At 72.6% G+C, this 26,961-nt stretch overlaps 1 protein-coding gene across 5 annotated transcripts in view; it reads left to right on the top strand.

The window, feature by feature from the left end:
* The window catches only part of PLCH2 (phospholipase C eta 2), a 42,241-nt gene extending 15,280 nt beyond the window's left edge, over positions 1–26,961 (top strand). For 2 of the 5 annotated variants that reach the window (XM_036227800.1, XM_036227791.1), the window contains exons 2-21: positions 7,288–7,434; positions 9,171–9,414; positions 9,517–9,646; positions 11,454–11,624; positions 11,847–11,940; positions 12,065–12,268; positions 12,492–12,612; positions 14,186–14,357; positions 14,588–14,695; positions 16,077–16,226; positions 18,471–18,557; positions 18,909–18,991; positions 19,380–19,477; positions 19,560–19,742; positions 20,026–20,133; positions 20,863–20,987; positions 21,063–21,147; positions 21,433–21,579; positions 21,876–21,955; positions 23,783–24,995. In XM_036227800.1, coding sequence (XP_036083693.1) covers positions 7,288–7,434; positions 9,171–9,414; positions 9,517–9,646; positions 11,454–11,624; positions 11,847–11,940; positions 12,065–12,268; positions 12,492–12,612; positions 14,186–14,357; positions 14,588–14,695; positions 16,077–16,226; positions 18,471–18,557; positions 18,909–18,991; positions 19,380–19,477; positions 19,560–19,742; positions 20,026–20,133; positions 20,863–20,987; positions 21,063–21,147; positions 21,433–21,579; positions 21,876–21,955; positions 23,783–24,709 — 3,464 coding nt within the window. In that variant the 3' untranslated portion in view covers positions 24,710–24,995. Of the gene's footprint in view, positions 1–6,115; positions 6,294–7,287; positions 7,435–9,170; positions 9,415–9,516; positions 9,647–11,453; positions 11,625–11,846; positions 11,941–12,064; positions 12,269–12,491; positions 12,613–14,185; positions 14,358–14,587; positions 14,696–16,076; positions 16,227–18,470; positions 18,558–18,908; positions 18,992–19,379; positions 19,478–19,559; positions 19,743–20,025; positions 20,134–20,862; positions 20,988–21,062; positions 21,148–21,432; positions 21,580–21,875; positions 21,956–23,782; positions 24,996–25,295; positions 25,324–25,501 lie in introns of those variants that run through there. The other 3 variants (XM_016144413.2, XM_016144415.2, XM_016144414.2) reach the window with 3 other exon arrangements.

A 26,961-nucleotide genomic window follows, 5' to 3' on the forward strand; every position in this document is an offset into this window, starting at 1 on the left:
GAGCCTCTCGTGACGGGGACAGCAGGGGGCCACCTTCACAGGGCGGCCGCGAGCATCCAAGGCCCGTGTGCCTGGCCCACATGGCTGTCCCCTCCCTGACTGCAGTGGCTCACGAATGGAGGACCGTGTGGCAGGGCCCTCGGGCTGGTGGCACAGACACTTTGGGCTTGGCTGGGTGGCCCCGCCACGCCCAAGGGCGCCAACGCCCCGGCCACAGCCCCCGTCCCAGCCGGGACCCCGCGGGCGGGCGGGCTCTCCGCGTGCAGGGACTGGATGCTGCCGTGTGGCCCCGGGGCCCAGGGTCCAGCGAGATCTGACACCCGGGGCTGCAGCCAGCCAGGGAGGAGCCACGGTCCGGGGAGGGGACTGGGGTGGCAGTGGCGGGAGCAGCCGTGAGCCCACCCAGTGTCCCCAGCCTGAGCCGAGGGCCTGGCCGGCTGCAGGAGGCAGCGGGCGGAGTGTCCCTTATCAGCTGGGAGGAGCGCACGCCCCCCCACCCCCAGGGACAGAACGGTCTCTCCGGCACGCCGCGGCGATGAGCAGATGGTCGGAGTCTCGGGTCCGGCTCTCCATCTGCAAAGCTAATGAGCTGATGGCGGGGTCTCGCTGCTCCTGGCACCTTCCCCCTGAAGAGCCGGGGGGCGGGCCCCCGCCCGGGGCGACCCCCTCCTGCGGCAGGCGTGGGGGGCGCAGGGGGCCGTGTCTGTTGCCAGCCGCTCTGCGCTGGGGGGTCGCGTGGAGGGGCCGTTTCTCTCTGGACGTCGTCTTCCAGGCGGTGTGTATGCGGCTCCTGCTGGCTGGACCGGCTTCCTGCGTGGGAAAGGCCCGTGGCTATGGCCCCCGGCGGGGCAGGGGGCACCCCCAGGACAGGACGTTTGCTCCGGCCCTGGGAAGCTGGGGCGGGGGAGTGGTCCGCCTGGGCGGCCCTGCACAGGGCACCCCCGTCTGGGGCACCGCGTGTGGGGGACCCCAGGGTGGGGCCTCGCGTTGTGCTGGGTGGCTGGCCAAAGGGTACAGTATGCGGCTCTGACCATCCCCTTGCCCGAGGCCCCCTCAGGCTCAGTGTCCGGGGGTGCGGCACCCAGGCGGGCGCCTAGCAGAGGCCCCAGCAGCAGGCTCATTCTTAGGAGCCGTGATGGGGCCCCCAGCTCGGGGACATTGGGCCGCACTGTCCTGGGGTCGGGGACATGCAGACGCGTCTCCGAGTGGCTCTAGTGATCTCCTTCCTCGAGAGTGGCCGGGCCACGCGCCCGGCCTGTTAGCCGAGCTGGTTTGTCTGCAGACTCTCACCTCAGTGCGGACCCCGTGGTGGAGGTGACCGCTGTCTGCGATTGGGTGGCCCTCCCGAGCTCCCGCCCGGTCGGCAGCACGCAAGCGGCCCGACACCATGTGCAGGAGTCGGGAGACCCCAGCTCAGCTCGGGGCTGGTGGCTGGCCCAGCCCCAGGCAGGGGAGCAGGGGCGGGGGGTCCCACCGGAGGCCTGGGAACCTCGGGAAGTCAACTTGGAGGCCGTGTTCCTGGAACAGCCCCGTGGTGCCGGCCCGGGGGAAGCTGGCCTGGCAGGCGAGCCGTGGCCAGGACGGCGCGGGCTCAGCCTTCCTGCCTGCTCCGTGACCCGGCGCCCGCCTGCCCGCTCTGCCCGCGGCTGCCGCGCAGCCTCCCCCACTGGCTGCCGGGCTGCGGGGGGTGAGGACCCCAACCCCGGGCTCTGCGGGCCCCATGCGGCAGGCGGTTCCTCCCCTCCCCGCAGGCGGGCCGGGCTCCATCTGCTGACTTTTCAGGAAAGCGCCTGACCTGACCTGGCCGCTGCTGCGAGCCTCTCTCGCTCTCCAGCTCCCTGAGGGCTCCCTGGACCCGCCCCACACGGCCAGGCACCTCCCTCCAGCGTGCCCTGGCCAAGGTGGGTGCGCGTCAGCCGTCCCGCGAGCCCCATCTGCCTCCTCTCCGTGCATGTGCAGGAAGGGAGGCAGGAGCCCCGCCAGGAGCCCCAGCGAGCCCAGGCCGTGCATGGCTGTCCATAGAGGCCTGCCCCGCAGGACTGTTCCGTGTGCCAGAGCCGCAGGCTGGCCTGGGGGCTGCTGGGGCCCACGCGGAGGCCGGCGTGAGGGGCCAGGCGCAGGCGGGCGCAGGGCCCCACTGTGCCGGAGACCCAGGTCCCCTGTGACGCTCGGCAGGCTTGGTGACCGTGTGGGGACCACGGCACTGGGAGCGCCTTCTCCGGGGAGGGCCCCAGGCACTGGACGTCCCTAACCTCCAAAATGTCCTGTCCACGCACGGCCAGTGCTGCAGGAGCCTGGGCCAGCTGTGGACAGCCGTGCCCGTCACAAATGTCTCTGTCCCGTCACCCCTGCTGGGCCACAGGACGGGGATGGCCCTCTGGGCCTCCCACCAGAAAATGACGCCCCGGGGCCTCTGTGGGGAGGGGCAGGTGCAGGCTCAGGCCCGGGGCTGGCGGTGGGGGAGCCCGCCCCTGCCCTCTGGCACACTCCACACGTCCCTGGCTCCCTGGACTCTAGTGCACAGGCCACGAAATGGCAGGTGGCCAGGAGCAGCCCCAGGGCAGCGCAGAGCTTGGCTGACCAGTCCCAGCCCCTCTGGGCGAGGTAGGGGCGGGGCCTGCCGGAGCCACCGGCCTGCGGCCAGGGCTCTGAGGGCACCGGCGAGCAGCTCCCGTGTGCCCCCTGCCCTGCGGCTTCCAGTCCCCACCCCGGCCTTCCTCCCCCTCAGGCTCGTGTGGGGCCAGCCGAGGCCTCGCTGACCCTGCCAAGCGACCCCCAGGCCCCGCTGGCCTGGCGCGAGCCCCTTGGGCCAGCCCCGGCTCCTGTGCCCCCAAGCACTGGGCACAGGGCCCCTGGGGTCCCACGGGGGGTGGGTGCGAGGAGCCGACTCACACTCTGATGAAATTAAAATAGGTGGGAGGCGGCGCCCAGACACGTGGGGTGTGGGGGGCGGTGAGCTGCCTCTCAGACGTTTAAATCATCTCGGCCATATGTGTGTGGGCCTGTGCCCCCTCCCGCGAGGGGCCGGATCCCCACGGGGCTGGAGCAGGGGGGCCTCATCCGCCTCTTCCCCGCCCAGGCCCACTGCGTGCAGAGCGGGGCCGGCGGAGAGCTGAGCGGCGGCGAGGGGGGCGCTCAGGGCTGCGGGAGTCACGGGGGGCTCCTGGGGCTGCTGGGCGTGCCCACCTAAAGGTCCTTGGAGAAGGCCAGGAGGTTGGGAGGAGGAGGGGCCGGAGCTGGACGAGCAGGGCCGGCCGCAGGGGCCAGCGGGCGTCCGGGGGGAGGGCCAGGGCTGGGCCCCACGCCCAGCCTGACGGGTTTGCTCAGTGAGGGGACATGCCATGGCGGGGGGGCTGCCACCTCCAGGGCCCGCCTGAGGGAGGGCACGCTCGCACCGGGAAGCCGTGGGCGTCTCTGTGGGCGTCTCTGAGGGTGTTGCCGGGAGACTCAGCTGCCTGTCCCTGGGGGACAGGCAGAGATGCTGGCTGCTGGTCACTGGCTGCCTGTGTCAGGACACGATCGCTCTCTGCCACAGACACAGAGGTGGCGTGTGCTCCCGGCCCCCGTGGCGAGCGCCCCTCTATGCGGCAGCCACTGCCCTGTCCTGTGCGGGGCTGGGGTCGGAGGGGCCGAGGGGCGGGTGCTTCTGACGGATGGGGTCACTGAGGCACAGGGACGGGCGGGGGCCGCGTCGGGCCGTCCCGGTCGGCAGCTCAGCCTCGGTGCCGGGGCTGAGCCCGGGAGGGTCGTGCCGGGCTCTCCGGCGGGTCAGTGTGGGTCGGGGCCCGGCAGGCCCGGAGGCCTCGGAGCCCTGCCTGCCAGCCCTGTGCGCCGGGCTCCTCGGGGACGCAGCTGGAGGTGCCGGTGCTGCCTGGTGGTGGCCGAGCCCCGGAGAGCTGGCCGGCCACGCGGCCTGCGGCTCAGGGCTGGGGCAGGGCAGAGGCCCCGGCGGCCATGGCAGGTGTCTGGGCCCGAGGCCGGGCAGGGGCGGGAGGCGCCGGGCTGACCGTGTTGAGGCCTGGGGCCTGTGAGACGTGGAGCGGAGGGTCTGCATCCGGTCAGCGGTGCCGGCAGCGTGCGGGTGGGCCCCAGGTGGGGGTGTGAGCCTGGTCCTGGGGTGAAAGGCGCCCAGGGGCCCCCAGACTCCGCTATGGCGCAGTGGGAGCCGGGCCCTTCTCCCTCCAGGTCGGCGGCGTCTGCTCTCAGGCAGCGCTGGGTGGGGGTCTCTCAGGCCCTGGGACCTGGGCCTGGCGCGCGACTCCGCGGGAGTGGAGGCTGGGGCTGGCTCGGTGACCTCGTGGGGGCTTGGGGTGCTGGCTGGCGTCGCCCACCTGGGCCTTTGGGGGCCTGGGTGAGGGCAGGAGGCTGGGTGCCGAAGAAGACCCAGGGACCGCGGGGTGCCCACTCGGTCAGTACCCATCCCCGAAGCCCTGCCCAGGCGGATGGGGGCAGCCAAACCCCCAATGACAGGAGACCACTGATCGGCTAGTGGCCGAGAGCCCAAGGGCGTGCCCGAGGAGGGTAGGGAGTGGCCAGCACGGCAGCTTCGGGGGGCCGGGAGGGGGCAGCGTCCCTGGCCGAGGTTAGGCGCGGGGCGGCAGTGGCAGACACGGCCCCTTGTGACCTGGGTTTGAGGCGCTGTGGGCTTGTGGGCAGGAGGGAGTGGCCCGGGGCCACGGAGGGGTGGCTGCCGGAGTCGGGGGTGGCCGCAGGGTCAGCAGGCGGGGAGTGGCGGGAGCGTCAGCCGGCCCAGGCTGTGGGTGCGTAGTCCCTCGGGCCTTGTCCAGGCCGAGCCTTGGACAGCCCCTGCTCGCTCTGGCCCCGATGGGCCCTGCGGTTTCCGGTTCCCTCGCCTGGCTCCCCCTGCCCGTCCCGGAGGCTCAGGGCCCTTCCCCTGCCCCCCAGGGAACGGCCTCCCGCGAGGGCTGCTGCCTCCTGCGAGGCTCTGAGTGGGCTCCGCCCTGCCCGGGTCGGTCACGTGAGTCTGGCCGGTGGCCCCGGTTCTCCGCGGTCAGCCCAGGAAGCCATTGCTCCTCTGTCTCTCCTGCTTGCCCGCTGCTCCTCACGGCCCAGAGCTGCCCGGCCTGTGGTCGGCTCCTTCTGGGCTTGGCTGCCCGAAACTACCCATCTGGGCCTTCGCTGGTGTGGCCTTGTGTCCGGTTAGCAGGCAGGCGGATGGGCAGGGGCTCCCTGGGCCCGGACTCTTCCCCAGGCCCAGTCGGGCATGAGGAGGGCAGTAGGCTCAGGCCAGCCCAGCCTCCAGGGATGGTTCGCAGTGACGAAGGTGCCCTGGGCAATGGGCTGCCCCCACCCAGAAAGGTCAAGCTGGGGGCTGGTCTTTGGGGTGGCAGCTGCCCAGCCAGGGGCCTGGAGCTGGGCGAGGCCGGCGGGGAGAGCTAGACCCAGCCTCGGGAACCTGCAGCCTGCAGCCTGTGCCGGGAGTCACAGGCCTGGGCGGGTCGCCCTGCTCCTGCTCGGCTGCAGTCTCCAGCCCACAAAGGGCTGGGCACTGGGGCACGAGAGGCGCCTGCCCTGCGCCACCTCCGGGCCGCCCTGGGGGGGCGGGGTGACAGGGGGCACAGGCGAGGACGGAGGGTGGACGGCAGGCTTGGGCGTCCCGCACGGGCAGGGCCCGAGGGTGCGCCCCAGGGGGTGCCTCTGTGAGGGCCGTCGCCCCAGGCCTTACGGCTGTCCCCAGGGGAGGGGGCTGTCCTTCCTGCCTGTCATTACCCAGCGGCACATGGGGGCTCGTGGCCTGGGGCCTCACACAACACTGCTGCCCGTCCAGTCCCCTCCTGGTCCCAGCTGGGAGTCCCCTTGGCCTAAATCCTCTGGCCAGCTGGGCTGGATCCCGGCGCGGATTAGCGCAGGGATTGGGCAGGCGCTCGGCCCCCCCGCTGCCATCCCTGCCAGGCTGGTCCTTCAGGGATCTGCCCAGGGCCCCGGGGGTGGGTGGGCGGCCTGAGGGCCTCCTGGGATAGCAGGTAACCACGGGCCAGTGCCGGAGGAGCCTGGGAGCAGCCTCGCGGGGGCCGCCGGGGGCGCCGAGGGGGAGGAGGGGGAGCAGAGTGGGGGAGGGCCCTCGCGGAGCCCCTGAGCCACCCGCACCGCCTGACCTCCGCCGCGACGGGCTGGGGGCCCCGCGAGCCGCCCCGGCCATCGTCTGGGGATGTCCGTCTCCTGGCCGTCTACCTCCAGCCGGACCAAGGGAACGGTGGCCTGCCTGGCAGAGGCCCTGCTGTGGGTCGGAGGGAGCGTGGCCATGTCCCCATGGTGGCAGCTTGGCCCACTAGGTAAGGGGGCAGGCCAGCCTGCTCCTGCCCGGCCAGAGCCCCGCCCAGCCCTCGGTGCCAAAGGCCTGCGGGCGCCCCCACCCTGCAAACCGGCACCTCCTGCCCCCTGGGGTTCCCCTCTGGGGGTCACGTGGCTCCAGCAGCACCCCCCTCTGCTGAGCCCGCCCTCGGGGCCGGGAGGCTGAACCACGGGTGAGCAGCGGGAAGACGGAGCCGAGGGCACAGCCCCTGCGGAGGGGCCGGCTGGGCACTCGGGCGGCTGTGAGGCCTTGGCGGTCGGCTCCCTGGCACTTTCGGGAGCGGCGAGCTGGTGCCGGACACGAGGGCCCTTACACTGGACCTCACCACCCGGCCCCAGGGAGCGGCTGTCCCGGCCGGCACCACCTCCCCTGGGACCTGGGAGGCACGGGGCTGCAGACGGGGCCCAGCGCACGGAGGCGGGGCAGGGCGGAGGGGGCCGGGGGAGAGGGTTTGGGTTTGGAGCTTGATCCTGGTGCTGCGCCCCCTGGACCTGTGCGCCCCCCGTGGCCTGCAGGTGTGCCGCTGCCACGCGGGGCCACCGCACACAGGACGAGGGTTCCCTGGACGTGCCGTGCCGGGTGCCGCACTCGGGCGCGGCCTGCGGCTGGGCCAGCGAGCAAGGCTGGGCGTCCTGAGGGGGTGGCCGCCGGGGCCGCTCCAGGTGGCAGATGGGGGCGGGGCGTGGGCAGGTGGCCAGTCCTGGGCCCTCACCTGGCCCCAGGCCCCAGGGCCTTCGGGGAGGGCGGCAGGAGCTGGCTGGGCAGAGCGCTTCCTCTCTGCCCCTGGCCCCTGAACAGGGTCCCACATTGGCATGCGACCCAGGCCAGCGCCTGGGGGTCGCAGGCAGCCCTGGGGGGGCCGACGCTGGAGCAGGCGGGGTGGGGAGCGGGCTGCAGCGGGCGGCGGGGCGGCCACGGCGCTCACCGGCTCCCGTCCGCTGTCTGTCTGTGCGTGCGTCTGTCGGCTCGCCCAGTGGAGCGGTGCATGAGCGCCATGCAGGCGGGGACCCAGATGGTGAAGCTGCGAGGCGGCTCCAAGGGCCTGGTGCGCTTCTACTTCCTGGACGAGCATCGCTCCTGCATCCGCTGGCGGCCCTCGCGCAAGAACGAGAAGGCCAAGAGTGAGTGGGGCGCCGGGGCGGGGGCCCCCGCGCCGGGCGTCTCAGGGGGCTCCGGGCCTCGCGCGCGGGCTCGGCCGGCCCTGGAGTTCTGCGGGGACCTGTGCGCACAGGGCGGGACGTGGCCGGGCCCGCTGCCGCCTGCCGCAGCTCCCTGGGGCCCCGTGCTGGAGGCGGGTGGGCTGAGGGGCAGGAGGCCCTTGCGTCTGGAGGGGAGATGGGACGTCCCCCAACACGAGGGCGGGACTTTGGTGCCGCGAGTTGGCCCAGGCAGCCTGGGTGTGAGAAGCTGCCGTGGGGGGGCGAGGAGGGGTCCTGGGGGGAAGGTTCGTGCAGGGCATGGAGGGGCAGGGCCACTCTCTGAGGGGACATGGCGAGGACTGGGCCGTGAGTCCCAGGGGTCAGGAAGGGACACGTAAGAGCCCCAGAGACCAGGAGAAGGAAGGGGGTTTACTGCCCTTCCTCTGGCTTTGCTGCTAGGAGAGACCCAGGCGTGACTGGGTGGGCCCGAGCCCCACGGTGGCCGAGGGCACCATGGCCACCCTGGCCCAGGGCAGAGCCGCACCTGGGGCCCTCTGGGAGAGTGCCCTGGGGGAGGGGCTTGCCCTCGCCCCAGCGCGCCCGCTCGGTGACAGGCACTCCTCCTGGCATTGGGCATCCTGGGGACCTGGCCCACAAGAAACTGTCCTTCGACTAGGCGTGGGCACCACCACCCAGCCATAGGTCAGTCTCATGTCCTGCTGAGGACGCGAAAAGCACAGGATGGCAACTGGAGGGGAGCAGTGGGGGCTCGCGGAGACCCCTGGGGGGCAGGGACCTGCAGGCCAGGCTGACCGTGGCCTTGGAAGGGTTCCCAGGGGGGAGGGGCACCTGTCCCCTGACTGTCAGGCCCCCCCGTGGAGAGGCCCAGAACCACCTGCCCACCACACGCACATGCGCACACAGGGGGCTGGAGAAGGCCGAGGGCAGGAGCCGTGGGAGCCCCCAGGCGGCTGAGGGCAGAGGGTGGGGAGTGAGGCCCCCCACGTCCTGCTCTGGACAGACACCAGCCGGAGGGGCACAGCCCCACGGGAGCGGTGGGAGCGGGTGCCGGTGGTGTTGGGGGGCGGGGCTCTGGGGGGTGCGGCGGGGAGTGCCGTGCTGAGCCCAGGGTGCCTGGCTCCCGGAGGGGCTGCTGGCCGCCGGTGGCCTGTGGCCGCGCGCACACGAGCGAGGACCCTGGCACACCCTCGGAGCTCCCGGGACTGGTGCTCGCTGGCGGCTCCGGGCCCAGGCGAGCGGCCGGTAGTGAAATCCCCAGCGGAAACTGAGCTGCACCTGCTGAGCCAGACCCCGCTGCAGCCCCGGACCGCTGCACCCCTTCCCCTGCTGGTGCCAGAGCTCGTTGCGAGGTGGCCACAAGGTCACGGCCCTGCGGCCAGCACTTGCACTCTGAGAACGAGGAGACGAGCTGGCCGGCCGGAGCCGCCTGGCCACTCCGCAGCCTCGGTCAGATGCGGGGCCGGACTCGGGGCTGCCCTCCAGGGTGCCTTCTTCACGGGCGAGGCGGGGCGGAGCGGGGACCTCCGGGGGACAGTCACGCTTTGTCCTCCTCCCGCCCCGAGGGTCCCCTGAAACCTTCCCCTGCCCAGCCACCCCCAGCCCCAGGCGGGACCGGCCTCGCCGCGCGTGCCCGGTGTGGTGGGGGCGCCCGCCTCGGGGAGGGCCGTGACTGGTGCCCCCCCGCCCCTCCCCCGCAGTCTCCATCGACTCCATCCAGGAGGTGAGCGAGGGCCGCCAGGCGGAGGTCTTCCAGCGGTACCCGGACAGCAGCTTCGACCCCAACTGCTGCTTCAGCATCTACCACGGCAGCCACCGCCAGTCGCTGGGGCTGGTGTCGCCCAGCGGTGACGAGGCGCGCACCTGGGTCACGGGCCTCCGCTACCTCATGGCTGGCATCAGCGACGAGGACAGCCTGGCCCGCCGCCAGCGGACCAGGGACCAATATCCTTGGGCGCGGAGGCGGACCCCGCGTCCGGGGCGGGCGGGAGGGAGGGGGCGCTCGGGCCCCGTCGGACCTGTGGTGGCCCCTAACTCAGCCCCGAAGTGGCTGAAGCAGACGTTCGACGAAGCGGACAAAAACGGGGACGGCAGCCTGAGCATCGGCGAGGTCCTGCAGCTGCTGCACAAGCTGAACGTGAACTTGCCCCGGCACAGGGTCAAGCAGATGTTCAAGGTGGGCGGGCAGCGCGCCGCACCCGCGAGGCGCCGGGGGCCGCAGGTGCCCGGGACGGGCGGGGCGCGGGGCGCCGTGGGAGCCGCGGTGGGTGGACGCGGCCTGGCCGGCGGCGTTGGACCCGGGAGGCACGCGTGGCCGGGTGCCCAGTGCTGCAGCCGCCCTCGGGGGTGCACTAGGCCCATGGGGTGGGCGTTGGGCCCAGGGGGAAGACAGCACCCCATCCCCGTCCCTCCCTGTAGCTCCCCGCCTTCGTGGGGTGCACTGGCCTCGGCGGGGTCCCGGGCGCCCCTCTCGCGGGCGGCAGCTCTGGTCAGCCCTCCTGCACAGCCTCCCCATCCCGACCGGCATAGAAGTTACAGAGATGCATCCGCCCGCGGGGCGAGGCCCTTATCGGCTGTAGTTAGTTCCTCTCCTTCCGCAACCTGCTGGGGCCGGGGGAGGGACACGGAGCCGGCAGGTCCCGGTTCGGGCAGGGACAGGACAGCGGCGATGGCAGGTGGCCGGCCCGGCCCGTGGGACTCGTCCTGCTGCAGCCTGGAAAGAGGGACACCAGAGCCTGGCCAGGCCACGCACGCGCACACGCACACACACGCACGCACACACACGCGCACACACAGGTGCACGCATACGCACACACACATGGGCACACACACACGTACACACACACACGCGCGCGCGCACACAGGTGCACGCACACGTGCACACACAGACATACACATGCACACATAGGCACACACGTGCTCACCTGTGTGGGCCCCGGGTCCTGGGTGGAGACGCCGCGGCCTTGCCGGGACCCGCCCAGCACCCAGCCCCAGCGCTGGGCGAGGCAGCAGCCGGGGCACAGGGCAGGGCCCTGCTCTCCTGGGAGCCCGACGCCCACTGGGGACAGGCACGGAGGGGTGGCGGTGGCCACCCGCCTCACCGGCGATGCTGTTAGTTCAGAGGGGGTCCCATGACCTGGCATGTACCTCGGCCACCCCAGACTGTGGGGCCATGTAAGGACAGACTACCCAGGGGGCCTGCAGGGCTGGCGAGGGGCGCTGTCCACGGTGCTGGCCTGTGTGTCGCTGCCCGGAGTGCCGCCAAGCAGGTGGTCAGGTCACGCAGCCCCCCATCCTGCTGGGAACTGTCTCCTGCACTGCCGAGGTCCTCGTTCTTGCCCATTCCCAGGCATCCACGCCACGTCCCACCTCAGGCCTCCGGTCTGTCCCTGGGCTCGGGCCCCTGGGAGCAGAGCAGCGCCTTGGCCCTGGGCGTCCCCAAGGTCTGACACCTCAGGGTGCTCCCTGAGCCAGGGGGTTCGTGAAGGAGTCCGTGGTCTTGTTGGGGCCCCGGTGGCTTTGCTTCTTGGGGTTCCTTGGGGTATGGAGTGAGCTGCTCCATCTGCAAAAAGAACACAGGGCTGAGATCAGGGTCCTCTCACCTCTGCTGGGGGGGGCAGAGCCAGGACCCCCCCACACGCTTTCGGGGCTCTGCCTGGGGCTCTGCTCACCACGGACGGCCATTGTACTGACCACCCACAGCCCAGGGTGGGCTGCCCCACGTGGGGAGCTGTGCCAGGGCCAGGTTAACCCTGCAAGACCTGGGGGGGGGCGGGGTCAGGTCTGTGTTAAGGGGTCACTCCGAGGCCATGGTCGGCATCGCAGGAGCCCAGGAAGTCACTGCTGTGAGGGTCCCGGGGAGCAGCCGTGAGGCCGCGACGTGGGTGGTGCACTGAGGTTCGGGGGCGACTGAGGAGCGGGGTGCGCCCGGAGGACCACGTGCGGCCCAGGCCGGGAGGCAGTGACACACGGGGACATTGCAGGAGGCAGACACCGACGACCACCAGGGCACTCTGGGCTTCGAGGAGTTCTGTGCCTTCTACAAGATGATGTCCACGCGCCGGGACCTCTACCTGCTCATGCTGACCTACAGCGACCACAAGGACCACCTGGGCGCGGCCGACCTCCAGCGCTTCCTGGAGGTGGAGCAGAAGGTGATGCGGCCTCGGGCGCCCGGAGCCGTCGCCTCGTGGCCATGGCCGAGGGCCTGGGGAAGGAGGGGGCCTGCCATTCAGGGTCCCCAGCGTGGGGCACACTCTGCAGAGCCCCAGCCCCACAGTGCTGAGCCCTGGTGGGAGCCGGGGCTGGGGCCGTGGCCGCAGAGGCGAAGGGCGCTGGCGGCCTGGGCTCACGCCCTGTCCCCGTCCCCGGCCTAGATGACGGGCGTGACCCTCGAAAGCTGCCAGGACATCATCGCGCAGTTCGAGCCCTGCCCGGAGAACAAGCGGAAGGGGGTGCTGGGCATCGACGGTGAGGGGGTGTCGCCTCGGTCCCGCTGCGCCAGGGCGGCCTGGACGGGGCCCCCCGTGTCCCGCGCGGAGCCCGGAGTGGGGCCAGACCCCGGGCTGAGCCGCCCCGCACCGACCCCCCGCAGGCTTCACGAACTACACGCGGAGCCCGGCCGGGGACATCTTCAACCCGGGGCACCACGCCGTGCACCAGGACATGACGCGGCCGCTCAGCCACTACTTCATCAGCTCGTCCCACAACACCTACCTGGCGGGCGACCAGCTCACGTCGCAGTCGCGGGCGGGCATGTATGCCCGCGTGCTGCAAGCCGGCTGCCGCTGCGTGGAGGGTGCGTGGCGGGCCGGGCGTGCGGGCCAAGCTGGGGGCGGCGTCTCCCGCGCCGTGGCCCCGGGCAGCCCCCCGAGGTGTCGGGGCGTGGTCTCTGCCCCGGCTGGGCAGCGGCTGGGCAGGCCACCCCCCCGGCGAGAGGCCCCATTCCGGTGGGGTCCACGGCCGCGGGCCTCTGGCATTGGCGGCCAGCCCCGGACCTGACCGAGGTCTGGCCCCCGCAGTGGATTGTTGGGACGGGCCCGACGGGGAGCCCATCGTGCACCACGGCTACACCCTGACCTCCAAGATCCTCTTCAAAGACGTCATCGAGACCATCAACAAATACGCCTTTGTCAAGAACGAGTGAGTGGTGGGGACCCAGGTGGCGGGGACCAGGGGGTGGGCCACGGAGGGGGCTCGGGGCCCTTCCTGCCCCTCCCCATGTCCTGGGGGCAGCAGTTGGAGTGGCCGAGGACTGGGGTCGAGGCCTGCCGCTGAGGGTGGGGGCCGGGGGAGAGGGGGCGGCGGGCACAGGAGCCGACAGCCTGATGGGACAGGCGGGGCTGCGCGGGGCACACGTGCGAGCAGCCCCCACACACGCCGGTGCCAGCCCCGGTGCCAGCGCCCCTGCGCCCGCGGGCCCGGCACTATCTACCCCCAAGGAGCTGCTCTGTGTCCAGACCCGATCTGCGGTCCCTCGGCTATGGCTATAGCTGCCGTTGAAAGAAATCTGATTTCGTCTCTGGACATAGACCACCACCCCGAACCATGACAGCGACCTTCGATCCCGGCGGGAGGAGGCTGCAGCCGAGGACAGAGCGGATTAATGAGGGAGGGGCGAGAGTGAGGTTGGCGGGGGCACAGAAGCAGAGGCCCCCCTCGGGGCAGGGGCCCGGGGCACCCAGGTTTCCCGGAGCTGCCGAGGAGCCCGGGGCCAGCGCTGTCTTCGCAGCACGGGCTCCCCCCGAGGGCCAGGCCGGGCTGCGGGCTCCCCTGCCTCGTCCCAGCCCGGCTTGGCCTCGCAGCATCCCAGGGCTTGGCCATCTCTTGCTCCGGTCCGTGTCCTTTAGGTCTGAGTGACCTACTTTTTCTGAAAGGATCACGTTGCTTTTTGGCAAAAAAAATCCAAGTAAAATGTGCACGTGGCTAACCGAGGAACGTGTAAGGAAAAGCCCAGTCCGCAGCCCCCACTGTGGGACACGGTCTGCCAGGCGGTGCGTGCCGGGCGGTGCGTGCCAGGTGGTGCATGCCGCGTGCCTGGCGGTGCGTGCCGGGCGGTGCGTGCCAGGCGGTGCGTGCCGGGCGGTGCCCCCCGCGCTGCAGGGCTGGTGGTGCCAGGCGGTGTGTGCCGGGCGGTGCGTGCCAGGCGGTGCGTGCCAGGCGGTGCATGCCGCGTGCCTGGCGGTGCGTGCCAGGCGGTGCGTGCCAGGCGGTGCATGCCGCGTGCCTGGCGGTGCGTGCCGGGTGGTGCGTGCCAGGCGGTGCGTGCCAGGCGGTGCCCCCTGAGCTGCAGGGCTGGTGCTGGGACCCCGGGGCCATCCCGGGACGGGGCCTCTGCTGTCGCGGTGCACGGGGTCGCCTTCCTCGCGGCCTCTCCGTCGCTCCACGCAGCGCCCCAGCCCAGGCCGCGCACCGTGGGTGAACCGTGGTTTGCCGACTTGCGCTGCTGTTTCCTTTTGTTTTCCTGGAGTTTCTAATCGTCGTCGTTTTTCCTCTCGGGGAGGAAGCGCGCGCCTCCTCCGCCCGTCCCTAAGACCCCCGGCTGCTTTCCCGCCCACTCGGCTGCTTCTCGAAGCCGTCGGCGGTCCCGCTCCCGGAGTGGCCGGCGGCCGCGTCTGCCCTGGGCTCCTGGCGGAGACCGCCCCTCGTTCACCGGGGTCCGACACGCGTGGGGCCCTCCCCGGCCTCACCCTGCTCCTCCCGCCTTGGCTGCCAGGTACCCGGTGATCCTGTCCATCGAGAACCACTGCAGCGTCGTCCAGCAGAAGAAGATGGCCCAGTATCTGACCGACATCCTCGGGGACAAGCTGGACTTGTCGTCGGTGAGCAGCGAGGATGCCACCATGCTGCCGTCTCCGCAGATGCTCAAGGGCAAGATCTTGGTGAAGGTGAGCCCTGGCCCGCGCCCGGGGCCTCCGACGTGGGGCCGGCCACGGGCTGGCAGATTGGAGCGGTCAGCCTAGGCCCTGACCTGGTCTCGGTCTCTCCGTGGTGGCCACTCAACCCGGGGACCTCCACAGCGTGGAGGCGGGGGCTGGCCTGAGAAAGGCACCTCGCTCTGCGGCCGCCCCGGGTACCGCCTGCCAGCACGCCTCCCCTGGGCCACGGCCTCCCGCAGGGCAAGAAGCTCCCGGCCAACATCAGCGAGGACGCGGAGGAGGGCGAGGTGTCTGACGAGGACAGCGCCGACGAGATCGACGAGGCCTGCAAGCTGCTTGACGGGGATGTGAGCGGGGCGGGGGGGTGGGGGGCCGGGGGGCCGGGGCGGGGGGCGTGACTGTGGCCGACGCCCAGGCAGCTAGCTAAGCCACCAGGCTGCTGCGCGCACGCTCGGCCTGAGGACGTCGCCCGCCCCCCGGACACGAGCCTCGAGCTGCAGCTGCCGTGCTGGACCCTGGTGCACCCGGCACACAGCGCTGGTGGTCCCTGGTGGTCCGGCTGGGTTCCCGTTTCCGAGCCAGCTCCTGGGGCTCCGTTTGCTCAGCCTGCCCGCTCCTCTGGCTCCCGTCAGCAAGCGGGGGCAGTGCTGGTGGAAGGGGCCCTCCTGCGCACCCCACCGCCCCGCCCACGCCTGCGCCCGCCGGGGCTCTGACCCGGAACAGCCCCTTTCTGGCCTCCAGCTCCCCTCAGGGTGGCCCAGCGGTCCTGCCCGGCCAGCCTCGGCCCGGAGCCGGCCTGGTCCGGCTGGGGTCCCGGCCATCACCTCCCCAGAGCACGGCTCCTCCTCACTGCAGCTCTGCTGTGGGAGGGGGGACGGGAGGGGCCTCGGTAGTGAGCACCTTCCCCTCGGGGCCCTGCTCTGGGCGGCCCAGGCTAGCAGGCTGTGGAGGCCGCACTTCCCCCCGAGGGGCCGTAGGATGTGAAGATAATTGTGCAGATCGTTTTAGAAAGCCCCGAGGCAGCGATTGCTCCTGCTGCGCGGTGCCCACGCTTGGCCCCGGGGGATGGCAAACCGCTTCTGGGAGGTCTTCCGTGCACCGGCTCCAGCCTGGGCCCAGGGTGCTTAGAGGCCCAAGGCCCAGGCCCTGGGGGTGCAAGTTCGTCAGGGCCACTCTGGGGGCTGCTCCGGGCAGAAGGGAGCCTGGAGGCGATGCTGGCCGGCGCCTAGCCCTGGCCAGCCAGGTACTGTCCCGCCCCTGCCCATCCGAGGCCACTGGGGACCCCAGACCCGGAGCTGCTGGGCAAGCAGCTCTCAGAGTCCAGAGTGGCTGCCGGGGGCACTGACCCCCTCCCCTTGGCCCGGTGGGCCGGGTACCCTGTGGGTGCTCGGCGGGGTCCCCCCGGGCAGCGTCGAGCCGCTGAAGGAGGCATTAGAGCTGGGTTGCATTCCAGCGCGGGGTTCAGGCCCGCTGGGCGCTGTCTGCAGCCCGGGCGACTCGCGTGCCTGGCGGGCGCCACAGGCGGGCCGTGTGGGTGCAAGGACAGCCCCGGGGCGCGGGAGGGAGGCTGCAGCCAGGGCCGCTGCGAGAGGCCCAGCCGGCGGCTCCCCCGGGCGGGGCTGGCCCGGCGCCCAGCAGGCCCGCGGCCCAGCCCCAGGTCCTGGGGTGCGTCACTGCTGCTGCCCGCAGGGCTGGGGACCGATGCCAGCCCGGCCCTGGCTGTTGCAGGCCTCCGCCCATCGGAAGCGTGTGGAACACATCGCCAAGAGGAAACTGGAGTCCCTGATCAAGGAGTCGAAGATTCGAGACTGTGAGGACCCCAACGACTTCACAGTGTCCACGCTGGGGAGGCCCGGGGGCAGGGCAGAGGGCAAGACGGTGAGCAGCATGGGCCCTGGGGCCACCGGCGGCCAGGCGGGGCTCCAGAGCATGTCTGTGCACACCTGTCCACGCGTGTGCACACGTCCACGTGTGTGTGCAGACATGCACACGAACCCGTGCGCACACGCACACCTGCACCCAGAGCTGCATGGGACCCACGGCTTGGTCACATCCCGGGGGTATAGCCGGGCGGAGGTGTGCTCTGTGTGTGGCTGGCCACCGTAGCCTGTCCCCTGGGGGCGTCGGGTCTACCCCCCACCCGTGGGTCCTGTGAAAGGGAACTTAGGCATCGCCGGGGGCCCGAGGCCCCGCTGCTGACGGGTCTCCTGAGTGACAGGGAGCGTTTCACAGGGAGGGTTAGCAGGGGCGGTTACCTAGGGTCTCAGAGCCCAGCCAGTCCTGGGGAGCTGCCCAGAACCCCCACGGATGTGAAGTCGGGGCTGCCAGGCTGGGTCGGGGAGGCCAAGCAGTCGGGGTCTGTCCTGGAGGGGAACAGCAAACCTCGAAGGACAGGCCCCTCGGCTGGAACAGTGGCGGTGCCCCGGGGCGTGCGGTGGGCAGGGCAGTCGCCTTGGGAGCGGGCGGGGCACAGGCCGGCCCAGCAGGCCTCGCTGGGCTCTGGCGGGTGGCGGGTGCCCACCCTGTCACAGACCTCGCTACCGTCTGAGCCCTGGGAACATGCGGGAAGGCAGGCTGGGGTGAGCGGTCGGGCCCCCCACGGTGTGTCTAGCTGAGGGTGTGCGCGTCCCGCCCACGGGGTACGAGGTGCAGCTGGCAGCGACGTAAACGTGAGGGCTACTCTGTGCAGGTGGCCGTCACAGGCCCCTTGCCGACAGGTGGTCGATTATCTTCAGTCTCCAGACATCTAAGTGGAGAAAGCAGAGTGCCCGAGGCTCCAGCGAGTGGGCAGGCGGGCAGGGTGCCCGGCGCGGCGCTGCCCAGCCAGGCAGGGGCGATGTGGGGTCCCGCGTTCCCTCAGCTGGGGGCGCACGGCAGGGCAGCTAGGCCCCGGGACCTTGCGTCTGAGCCGCCTTCTGCGGGGCGGCGGGTAGGCACTCAGGGAAGGCTTCTTGAGGGAGGAGGCAGACAGAAGTCCGGCTGAGCTGCCAGGCATGGGGACTGGGGGCGGAGAGCCCAGCCCACCTGCAGCACCGGGCCCCTCCCCAGCGGGTGGAACACAGAGCCATCTGAGGGGCCCGGGCGGGGCGCGGCCGCCATGGACACGCCCCACGTGCCTGTCTGTCCTCCGTCCTGTCTGCCATTGGGCCAGAGGCCGTGGGCCCCGCTCACTGGGTCCCAGCGGGGGTCCCTGTGGGGCAGCCCAGGTGCGTGGAGCGCGACAGGAGTGGCTTCCACGGGGCAGAGGTGGACGGGCCGGGAAGGGGTCACACAGGCCTTGTCCGCTGTGGGGGCCCAGCCCCCCGACCCCAGCGCGGCCAGGACTGGACCTTCTCGGTCCGGAGGCCCTGCCGGCTGCAGTCCGTCCGAGGTGTGGGTGCTGCGTGAGCCCCGGGCTGCGTGCCGGGCTCCGAGGGGCGCGCGCCGGCCCTCCGCTGCCCGCAGCCCTGCGTCCGCAGCCCCCAAGGACGGCGCTGTCGCTCGCCGAGCTCGCAGTGCGAGGGTGACCGTGGATTCTGGCCGCGGCCACGGCCACTCGGGGACACTATGCCGGCACGCGCTGGTCGGGCAGGCGGCGGTGCAGCTGGGGCGGGTGCCCCGGGCGAGTACGGGGCGGGAGGCCACACGGCAGCCCCGAGGGTGAACAGGGGACGGCCGCGCTGTGGGGCGCGCAGCCCCCATCCTCCGAGCCCTTGGCCGCTGGGAGAGGGAGGCCGGCGCCCCGCAGCCGCAGGCTCCCGCGGCTGGTTACGTAAGCAGACCCGGCGAGGACCGTTCCAGACGGCCCTGACTGTGCAGCCACCGTAGTGGGGGGAAAAGCCACTCAGGCGGGGAACTTGATGAGCTCACGACTCGTCAGGAGCAGCCGAGCAGCCGAGCAGCCGACGCGGGCGAGGGCCGTCACCCTCAGGGCCCTGCCCGCCCCGCTCGGGCCTCTGCCGCCTCCGTGCCCCAGGCGGGCCGTGGACTGAGCCTCCCGCGGGGCCGGGGCAGCAGCCGGGCCCCCCGCCGCCCGCCTCGCACCAGCCCCGCTCGGCTTCTCCTCCTCCGGGAAGGCCGCCTGCCGGCCCCTACCCGGCCCGGCCTGACACCGGCTCATCCTGCGTCCATCCCTCCCCGCAGGCCGAGGAGGACGCGGAGTCCGGGGAGGGCGCAGGAGCCAGCAGACGGAGCAGCCGGCCTCCCGGGAGCCGTTTCTCCAAGCGCAAGGTCCAGCTGGGCTCCCCGCCCCCACCGGCCGTCCCCGTGCCCGCTGGCGCGGGGGTCTCCTCCAGCCCCCGGGCCCCGGGCCCCCCCGCCCAGCACCTTCCTTGGGGGTCCCGGCGGCAGCGGCAGGGGCTGGGGTTGCAGCCTGCTCGGGGCTGGATGGAGCAGGTGCCTCAAAGGCCCTCCCCTGACCCACACTGGCCACTGCCCTGAGCTCAGGTCACCCGGGGCCGCGGCCGCGCAGGGCACTGGGCAAGGTGGACGCCGGGACCCCGGAAGGGCAGCCCACCTGCCCGCGGCCTCTGCAGCGGCCGGGCCGGGCTCCACAGGCCCTCACACCGCTGCCTCCTGCAGAAAAAGGGCAGCAAGCTGAAGAAGGTGGCCAGCGTGGAGGAGGTGGACGGGGACCTGGACGCGCAGGGCGGCCCGAGCCGAGGGTCAGTGCCCCGGGCGGACAGCGGTGCGGGGCGTGCCGAGGCCTCGTCCCGCCGGCGGCAGCAGCGCGAAGGCCCGGGGCGGGTCCCCGGCTCGTCCTGGGCGGGTCCCCGGCTCGTCCCGGGGCCGGCACGTCGCAGGCGTCCTCGGGTGGGCTCGGCGCCCGCCCTGCCCCCAGTGTCAGCTCTCGGCGGGTCCCCTGCACGTGCTCCGCCCGTCCAGGCTCCTGGAACGTGGGGCAGAGGGGGCACCCGCGCGAGGCACGTTCTCCGTGAATCCGTGAACCCGGCCGGACCGGGAGCCCGCCCCTCAGACCAGGGCACCTGCGCAGGCCCGAGCGGGGCGGGGTGCTCACCTCAGGTCCTGACCCCGGCCCCGTGCGCCCCGCAGGGCGACCCGGCAGAAGAAGACCATGCAGCTGTCACGGGCGCTGTCGGACCTGGTGAAGTACACCAAGTCCGTGGGCACCCACGACGTGGACAGCGAGGGTGAGGGGGCCGCGACTCGGGGGCCGCGGGGAGGGCCGGGCGGCCGCCCGGGGCCGCCTGACGCCGCCGCCGCCGCCCGCAGTGGCGTCCGGCTGGCAGGTGTCGTCCTTCAGCGAGGCCAAGGCCCAGCAGACGCTGCAGCAGAAGCCGGCCCAGTACCTGCGCTTCAACCAGCGGCAGCTGACCCGCGTCTACCCCTCGCCCTACCGCGTGGACTCGAGCAACTGCAACCCGCAGCCCTTCTGGAACGCCGGCTGCCAGATGGGTGGGCGCCCAGAGCCGCGGCCCCCGCACCCGCGCCCGCGCTCCGTCTCCCCGGGGCGTCCTGCCCGCCGGCCCTGGGTGGGGCCCTTCGTCCCTGGGTGCGTGGGGGTCAGCCGGGCAGGGCCCCGGGACGGCTGGCCAGGAGGCGTGGCCGTGCTTGTGCCCGCGGGCGAGCCGTGGGCCCCCCGTTCACGGAGGCGAGCGCCAGGCCCACGGGCCTCACGCGGGGCTGGCGGGAGACGCGGCCGCGTGCCGACCGGGCCACCTCACACCCTTGCCTGCAGTCGCCCTGAACTACCAGTCGGAGGGCCGGATGCTGCAACTGAACCGGGCCAAGTTCAGCGCCAACGGCAACTGCGGCTACGTGCTGAAGCCACAGAGCATGTGCCAGGGTGAGGCCCGGGGCCCGGGACACGGGGCTGGGGCCCCCGGGACCGCGGGAGGCAGCGGCCGCCGGCCACCTGGCAGGTCACCAGGGGATGCAGTGTAAGGACCTGCGGGGGGTGAGTTAGGGGCCCGGCCCCCAGGCCTGGGCTTCTGTCTGGGCAAGGCCTTTGTAGGAGCCACTTCCTGTTCCCAGACGGGGTTCCTCGATTCCTCCCGATGTGCTGAGGAGGCCTGGGCTTCTTCGCAGGGGACCTAAGCCTCGTCCATGCCCGTCCACACCCGTCCACGCCTGCCCACAACCATTCAGGCCCACCCATGGCTATCCACACCCATCCACACCCATCCACGCCCATCCACACCCATCCACGCCCGTCCACACCCATCCACGCCTGTCCACGCCTGTCCACGCCCACGTGGCTTCTCTTGTGCACTTTGTCCATGGCACGAGTCCCAGCTGCCCCTCGCCGGGGACCCACCCCCTGCCCGGCCCCACCGCTCCCACCCAGAGGCGGGTGGGCTCACACACCGGCTGGAGCCCCCCATGCGAGGGGAGGAGCCGTGCGCACCGCAGGGGGCTCAGAGGCGCCGGCATCCAGGCCCCCACGCTGCGTCCCCGCCTCCCTCCTCCTCCTGGGCTGGGCCTCGGCCGCTAAGTGGGGGTGGTGGGTGCGCTGTGTGCCCCGCGCTGGGGGGGGCTCGCCCTGCCCCACTCAGCCTCGCTTCCTGCCCCCCAGGCGTCTTCAACCCCAACTCCGAAGACCCCCTGCCCGGGCAGCTCAAGAAGCAGCTGGTGCTGCGGATCATCAGTGGGCAGCAGCTCCCCAAGCCACGGGACTCGATGCTGGGGGACCGCGGGGAGGTAGGGGGGCCGCCCGGGCACGGGCGGGGCAGGCCGAGTGCCCGCCGGGCCCGGTGCCACCTGCCCTGCCCGCAGATCATCGACCCGTTCGTGGAGGTGGAGGTCATCGGGCTCCCCGTGGACTGCGGCAAGGAGCAGACCCGCGTGGTGGACGACAACGGTGAGGCGGCCAGCGGACCCCCGTGCCCCCGTGCCCAGGGCCACGTCGCAGCTGCCACACTGGCCGAGCAGCCTGTCCAGGCAGGGAAGGGGGCGAGGGCCACCCCCCACGCCCCGGCTCACTGTCTGGGCCACGCCCCCCAGGGACAGCCCCCGGCCCCCAGGCATTGCTCCCCGTGGCCAGGCTGCCAGCAGGGGGGGGGGAGACGCCAGGACGGGGTGTGGGCCTGGGGGGCCTCCGGGCCGGAGCCGGGCGCGAGGCGACACCCCTTGCGCCGGCCCCCAGGCTTCAACCCCATGTGGGAGGAGACGCTGGTGTTCATGGTGCACATGCCGGAGCTGGCCCTCGTGCGCTTCCTCGTCTGGGACCACGACCCCATCGGGAGGGACTTCATTGGCCAGAGGACGCTGGCCCTCAGCAGCATGATGCCAGGTGGGCTCGGGGCCCCTGCAGAGAGCAGCGTCCCCGCGGGCCAGCCGAGGGGTCCATGGCAGGGCGGGGCGTCTGCCGGGGGTGGGCCGAGGCCATGGGCACTTTGTGTCCAGGGTGGGGTGTCAGGCGGCAGGGCCCCCAGGAAGGGGAGGAGGTCCCTGTGGGCCAGAGCATTGCTGGGAGGCTTCCTGGAGGCGGAAGAGTCCCCAGGACCCGGCTTATGGGTTATGCTCAGGGCCTTGAGACCTCTGAGCAGTGTGGGGGGCTGGGGTGAGCCGTGACCCCGACCGTCCCAGGCTACCGGCACGTGTACCTGGAGGGGATGGAAGAGGCCTCCATCTTCGTCCACGTCGCCCTCAGGGACGTCAGTGGTAAGGTGAGTGCCGCCCGCCCCGCCCCCAGGGCCCTGACGCCTGCTGGTTTCCTCGCGGGGCCTGTTTCTCCGCCCCCCCCCCCCTCGTGCGCCTGCGCACTGAGCGGCGGGGCCTCCTGACAGAGCACCAGGACACGCACGTCCGGCCCTTCCCGGGCGCCCTGGCCGCCCCCGACTCTCCCCTGAGCCCGCCCCCCCCCTACTTCCCAGCCTCCTCCGACGGCATCTGCCTGGCTTTGCCCCACTGCACCCCCGTGGCTGCCCCAAGAGGGGCGTCTCCCTCCACTTCTCCAGTCTGCAGGGCCCAGGGGTCCCTGGCTCTGTCGGGCCCGGGCAGGGCCAGCCCCTGGGAGTCCGCGAGGCTCACACGGGCTCCCGAGCGGGGCCCTGCACTGACCGCCTGTCTCCTGCCACGCTCCGCGCGGAGCTCCCGGCCAGACTGCGGCCCCGCTGGCCTCCAGGCTCTCTGCCGTCCGGCGGCCTCCCGTCTGCCTGCCGTGTGTCTGCGGCCTCCACGGGCCCCGCACCCCACCCTCGGCGCCTCACGCCCGCTCTGTCTCTTTGGTCTTGCAGTGGGCTTCCCCCTGCCCTACGTCCGCCCTTAGCAGCACGGCCCCGTTAGGGGCTCACAGGTACCCCGGTGCCGGGCGGTGTCGCCGCCGGCCGCGCCTGCATGCTCGGGCCTGCCCGTCAGCATCCGTGACTCCTGGCAGCATCGTGGAGACTGTCCGCTCACGTGACATGGGGTGCTCGGGCCCAGGGCAGCATTTATGAAGCAGGTCCAGGCCTCCCGCGTGCCCACCTCACCCCACCCCCGTGTCCGCCGGGAGCTGCACGCCTTCCCTGCACCCCGACTCCCCTCCTCCCCCATCCACACCCCCACGCAACCCTCTGACTCCGTCTGTGCCCCGATTACCACTGCTGGGTGGGGAGGTCCCAGGGGCCAGTAGCTCCGAGCTTGAATCCTGGACCTTCTTCTAAATGACTTTCCGGCCGACTTTGACCCAGTCGCTCTGCCTTGGAGATCTTGAATCAGCCGATTCAAGCGCAGGCCCGGGGAGCGGTGGCTGCTGCCGGGGTCTCTGCATGTGAGGGCCCTTCGGGCCTCTGCGCGCTGGAGGTGCAGCTGCTGGCCCCTCCGGCCCGACCCGGCACCCCCAGCTGGTCCGGGGCCGCCTGGCCGCCCTTCTCGGGCAGGGAGGCCGCTAGAAGAGCTGTCACAGGGATGGCCTGGGCCCCGCTGTCCGGGAAGGCCCTGGGCCAGCCGTGGCTCGGGGGCGTCCGCTGGCATGGGTCCTGCCCCTGGGCAGTGGGGTGAGGCTGGGGGAGACTGCCTGGCGGGAGTCTGAGAAGGCAGCGCCCCAGGGCCCGGGCCGGGCACAGCATGGACCGCAGACCGCCGCCCATGCCCGCAGTGCCAGGGCGGGCACCGTGAGCTGAGCGGGGTCGTGTCCGCCTGGTTCTCTGCACACCAGCACTGCCCCGTGGGCACCACCTGCCAGAGCTGGCGGCCGTGGGGGTGCGGCAGGGGCAGCGTGGGGGCCCAGGGCCCAGGTGTCAAGGCCTCTGCTTGGGGGAACCCCGGGGGGCCCGCCGGACGCCTGCCCGCGCCTGCTCGCTGCTCTGGCCCGTGCAGGCAGGGTGCGCTCCGGGTGCGTCCAGGGGCGTAGCGGCCGCTGCCCCTGGCACCCTGGAGACCGTCGTCCCTACGCACAGCCTTGAGCGGCCCGACCCCAACGTGCCCGTTGGGGACCTCAGCTGGCGGACTGGGCTGGGCGGTCGCTGGACCCCGGTGCTGGCCGCCGGCTACGTGGGCTTCTTCTCTTGCAGGTCAAGCAGGCTCTGGGCCTAAAGGGCTTATTTCCCCGCGGCTCAAAGCCCGGCTCCCTGGACAGTCATGCTGCTGGGCGGCCCCTGGCCCGGCCCTCCGTTAGCCAGCGGCTCCTGAGGCGCACGGCCAGCGCCCCGACCAAGAGCCAGAAGCCAGGCCGCCAGGCCTTCCCGGAGCTGGCCCTGGGCACGCAGGACGTGGGCTCTGAGGACGAAGCCCGCGCCATGGACCCCCCCAGCCCCTGCCCCGCTCCGGAGGCCCTGGCCCAGGAGGAGCCTGGAGGCCGCAGCCCCCGAGGTAAGGCGCCGGTGGATGGGAGCCCGGTGCAGGGGCGGCTCCCTCGTGCCCCCGAGGGCCCTGGGCCTGCCGGGGTGGCCGCCACCTGCATGAAGTGCGTGGTGGCCTCCTGCACCGGTGAGGACGCCGAGGGCCTGCAGAGGGGCCGGCCGCCCAGCCCGGGCCCCGAGGGCCGGCACGCGGCCATCAGCCAGCAGCCCCGTGCCCAGGCAGGCTTGCTGGGGGCCCCCCCGGCGGCCCCCGGGGGAAGCAGAGGGACCCCCCAGGGCCCGGGGGCCCGGCGGCAGGGTCCGGGCGGCAGCGGCTCCGCGTCCTCGGACTCCGGCAGCCCGGGCAGCCCCGAGGTGGCCCCCCGCTGGCCCGAGGGCGCCCGCAGGCAGGCGGGGGCCCTGCAGAGGGAGATGAATGCCTTGTTCGTTCAAAAGCTGGAGGAGATCAGGAGTAAATCTCCCGTGCTCTCCACCGGTAAGACCGGGCGCCCGTCCCCGCGCCCCCCGCGCTGTCCCTCGGCATGGCCTGGCCAAGGTCCCCGCTGCACCTCCGTGTCCGGAGCCCCGTGTGCCTGTCACCTGCATCCTCCTTTGCCCCGTCGGCTTGCCTCTCGGGCCCCGGCCCCAGCTCCCACCTGACCTCAGCTGACTCCGCTGGGGCCAGAGATGGGGGAGCAGGTCTGGCCACCGTCACGGCACCCTGGACCCCCACCCCGGTGGAGGCTGGGGCCAGGCTGTGCCCCCTGACACTTGAGCGCAGAGAGTAGCCGGGGACACCAGCTCTGGTGCCCTGTCCCCTCCCCCCCAGCCCTCACCCCGGCTCTCCCCCTGTCCCCGGCACCCCCAGCCTCCCTCCAGGGCCAGCAACGGGGGTCCTGGCCCCTGGCCCTGCACCGCAGTCCTCCGGGACGTTGGCCGTAGTCGGTGGTTCCCCGCTGGACGGCCCCGCTGGCCCAGACCTGTGCACGGTGCTCAGACCCTTGATGTCGGCTCCGGGGACTCGTTTACGGCCTGAATGGCGCTGAGCAGCCCCGCTCCCGAAGCCCAGAGCGCCTCGCCATGGGGAGCGGACCGCAGACCGGGGGGAGGGGTGGAAGCTGAGCCGTCCTCCTCATGCTCCCCCGCTGCACCCCGCCCAGCCTCGCTGTCCGTCCGTCCGTCCGTCCGCCAGCCCCACCCCCACACTGACCACCCTGTTCTCTCTGTCCCCACGCTGCCTCCGTAGTTAGGAACTGAGAGCAGCCAAGTGCCAGGTAACGGGGCCCGGCCCCTGTGTGCCCAATGCCGCCCCCGGCCCCAGGAGGGCCCGGGCCTGGCCCGTCACCGGGGCCCCGGGGCCCTGTGGCAGAGCAGCAGGGGGGCCGGCGGGCAGGGTGCAGGGCAGCCGTGTGGGCGCGGGGCCCTGACTCGCTCCCCGCCCTCTGCCCACAGCTGCCCGCCCCTCCTCCACGCAGAGGTCGGCCCCCCCGCTGTGCAGCCTAGAGACCACTGTGGAGGAGCCAGCCCTGGGCCCCAGCCCCCAGCCTCTGCTGGCCGCCCCGCCTAGCCCCTGCCCGGGACACGATGCCGAAGCCCCGAGCCCTCCAGGGTTGGCACGGGGAGCCTCCGGGCTCCTCCAGCTCAGGACCGGGAGCCGCAGAGACACTGAACCGGTCCCCAACAGCAGGCAGCAGGTGTGCAATGGCGGGGTCCCCAGTGGGGTGTGCGAGGGCACCCCCAGCAGCCAGACGGACAGCAGGGGCCACCCCCGGGCCCAGGGCCACCCGCCCATGGTCAGAGTGGCCTTGAGTGAGGGGCTGGTGCCCTCTGAACCCCTGGGTGTGCGGCAGACCCTGGCCAGGCCCCCGCCAGCCAGGTATTTGGACGCCACCAGCGGGGACCCGCTATGGCAGCCTCTGGAGCCAGGCGGCCACGGCGGCAGCGTGTCCTCGTCCTCCAGCCTGTCGTCCAGTGACACGGTCATTGACCTCTCTCTGCCTGGCCTGAACCTGGGCCGCAAGAGCCTCTCGGGGGCCCTGGCTGGACGCCTGTCGCTGCGGCCCTGCCTGGCCTCAGCCGCCCAGCCGGACCTGCTCCCCGTGACCAAGAGCCAGTCCAACCCCAACCTGCGGGCTGCGGGCCCTGCGCCTGTGGCCTCCTCCGGGCCTCGGCCCCGGCCCCTGGCCCCTAGGCCGCCCTGCAAATGCCTCCCCCTGGCAAGCCTCCAGGACTGCACGGTGGCCGCCAAGTCCAAGAGCCTGGGGGACCTGACCGCAGACGACTTTGCCCCCCGAAATGAGGGCCTGGGCCGCCGCCTGGGCCGCCACCTGGGCCCAACGGGGCAGGGGCCGGTGGGGCGGGGGCCGCGGCGGGACGCCCTCACTGAGCAGCTGCGCTGGCTCACGGGGTTCCAGCAGGCCGGAGACATCACGTCGCCCACCAGCCTGGGCCCGGGTGGGGGCCAGGTGGGGGACTTGGCGGGGGGCCCGGGCTTCCCGCACAGCTCCTCCTCCCGCAGCCGGAGCCGCGTGCGGGCCATCGCCAGCCGGGCCCGCCAGGCCCAGGAGCGGCAGCAGCGGCTGCAAGGCCCGTGGGGGCCCCCGGAGGAGCGCGGCGCCCCTGAGGGAGCCTGCTCAGAGGGCCAGGACGGCTTCGGGGACGCGCCCGCCCCCACCAGGACTGCGGCTGGCCTCCTGCTCAGACTCTGACGGGTGCCCTCCCCGGGGGGCCCACTGCTTGCTCAGGATGTGGGGCGCGCTGGTCCCCGGAGCTGCGTGTCCTGGGCACCCCTGCTCTCTGCCCCGCGCTGCCTCCTGGGAGGACCACAGTGCGTCCCCGTGGCTGGGCGCGTCACAGTGTTTTAAGACATAGACGTTTAAATTTTTAGAGACAACACTTCTACATTAAAGCGG

The sequence above is a fragment of the Rousettus aegyptiacus genome, unplaced genomic scaffold (genome assembly GCF_014176215.1).
Source record: "Rousettus aegyptiacus isolate mRouAeg1 unplaced genomic scaffold, mRouAeg1.p scaffold_m13_p_1, whole genome shotgun sequence".
Taxonomy (NCBI): domain Eukaryota; kingdom Metazoa; phylum Chordata; class Mammalia; order Chiroptera; family Pteropodidae; genus Rousettus; species Rousettus aegyptiacus.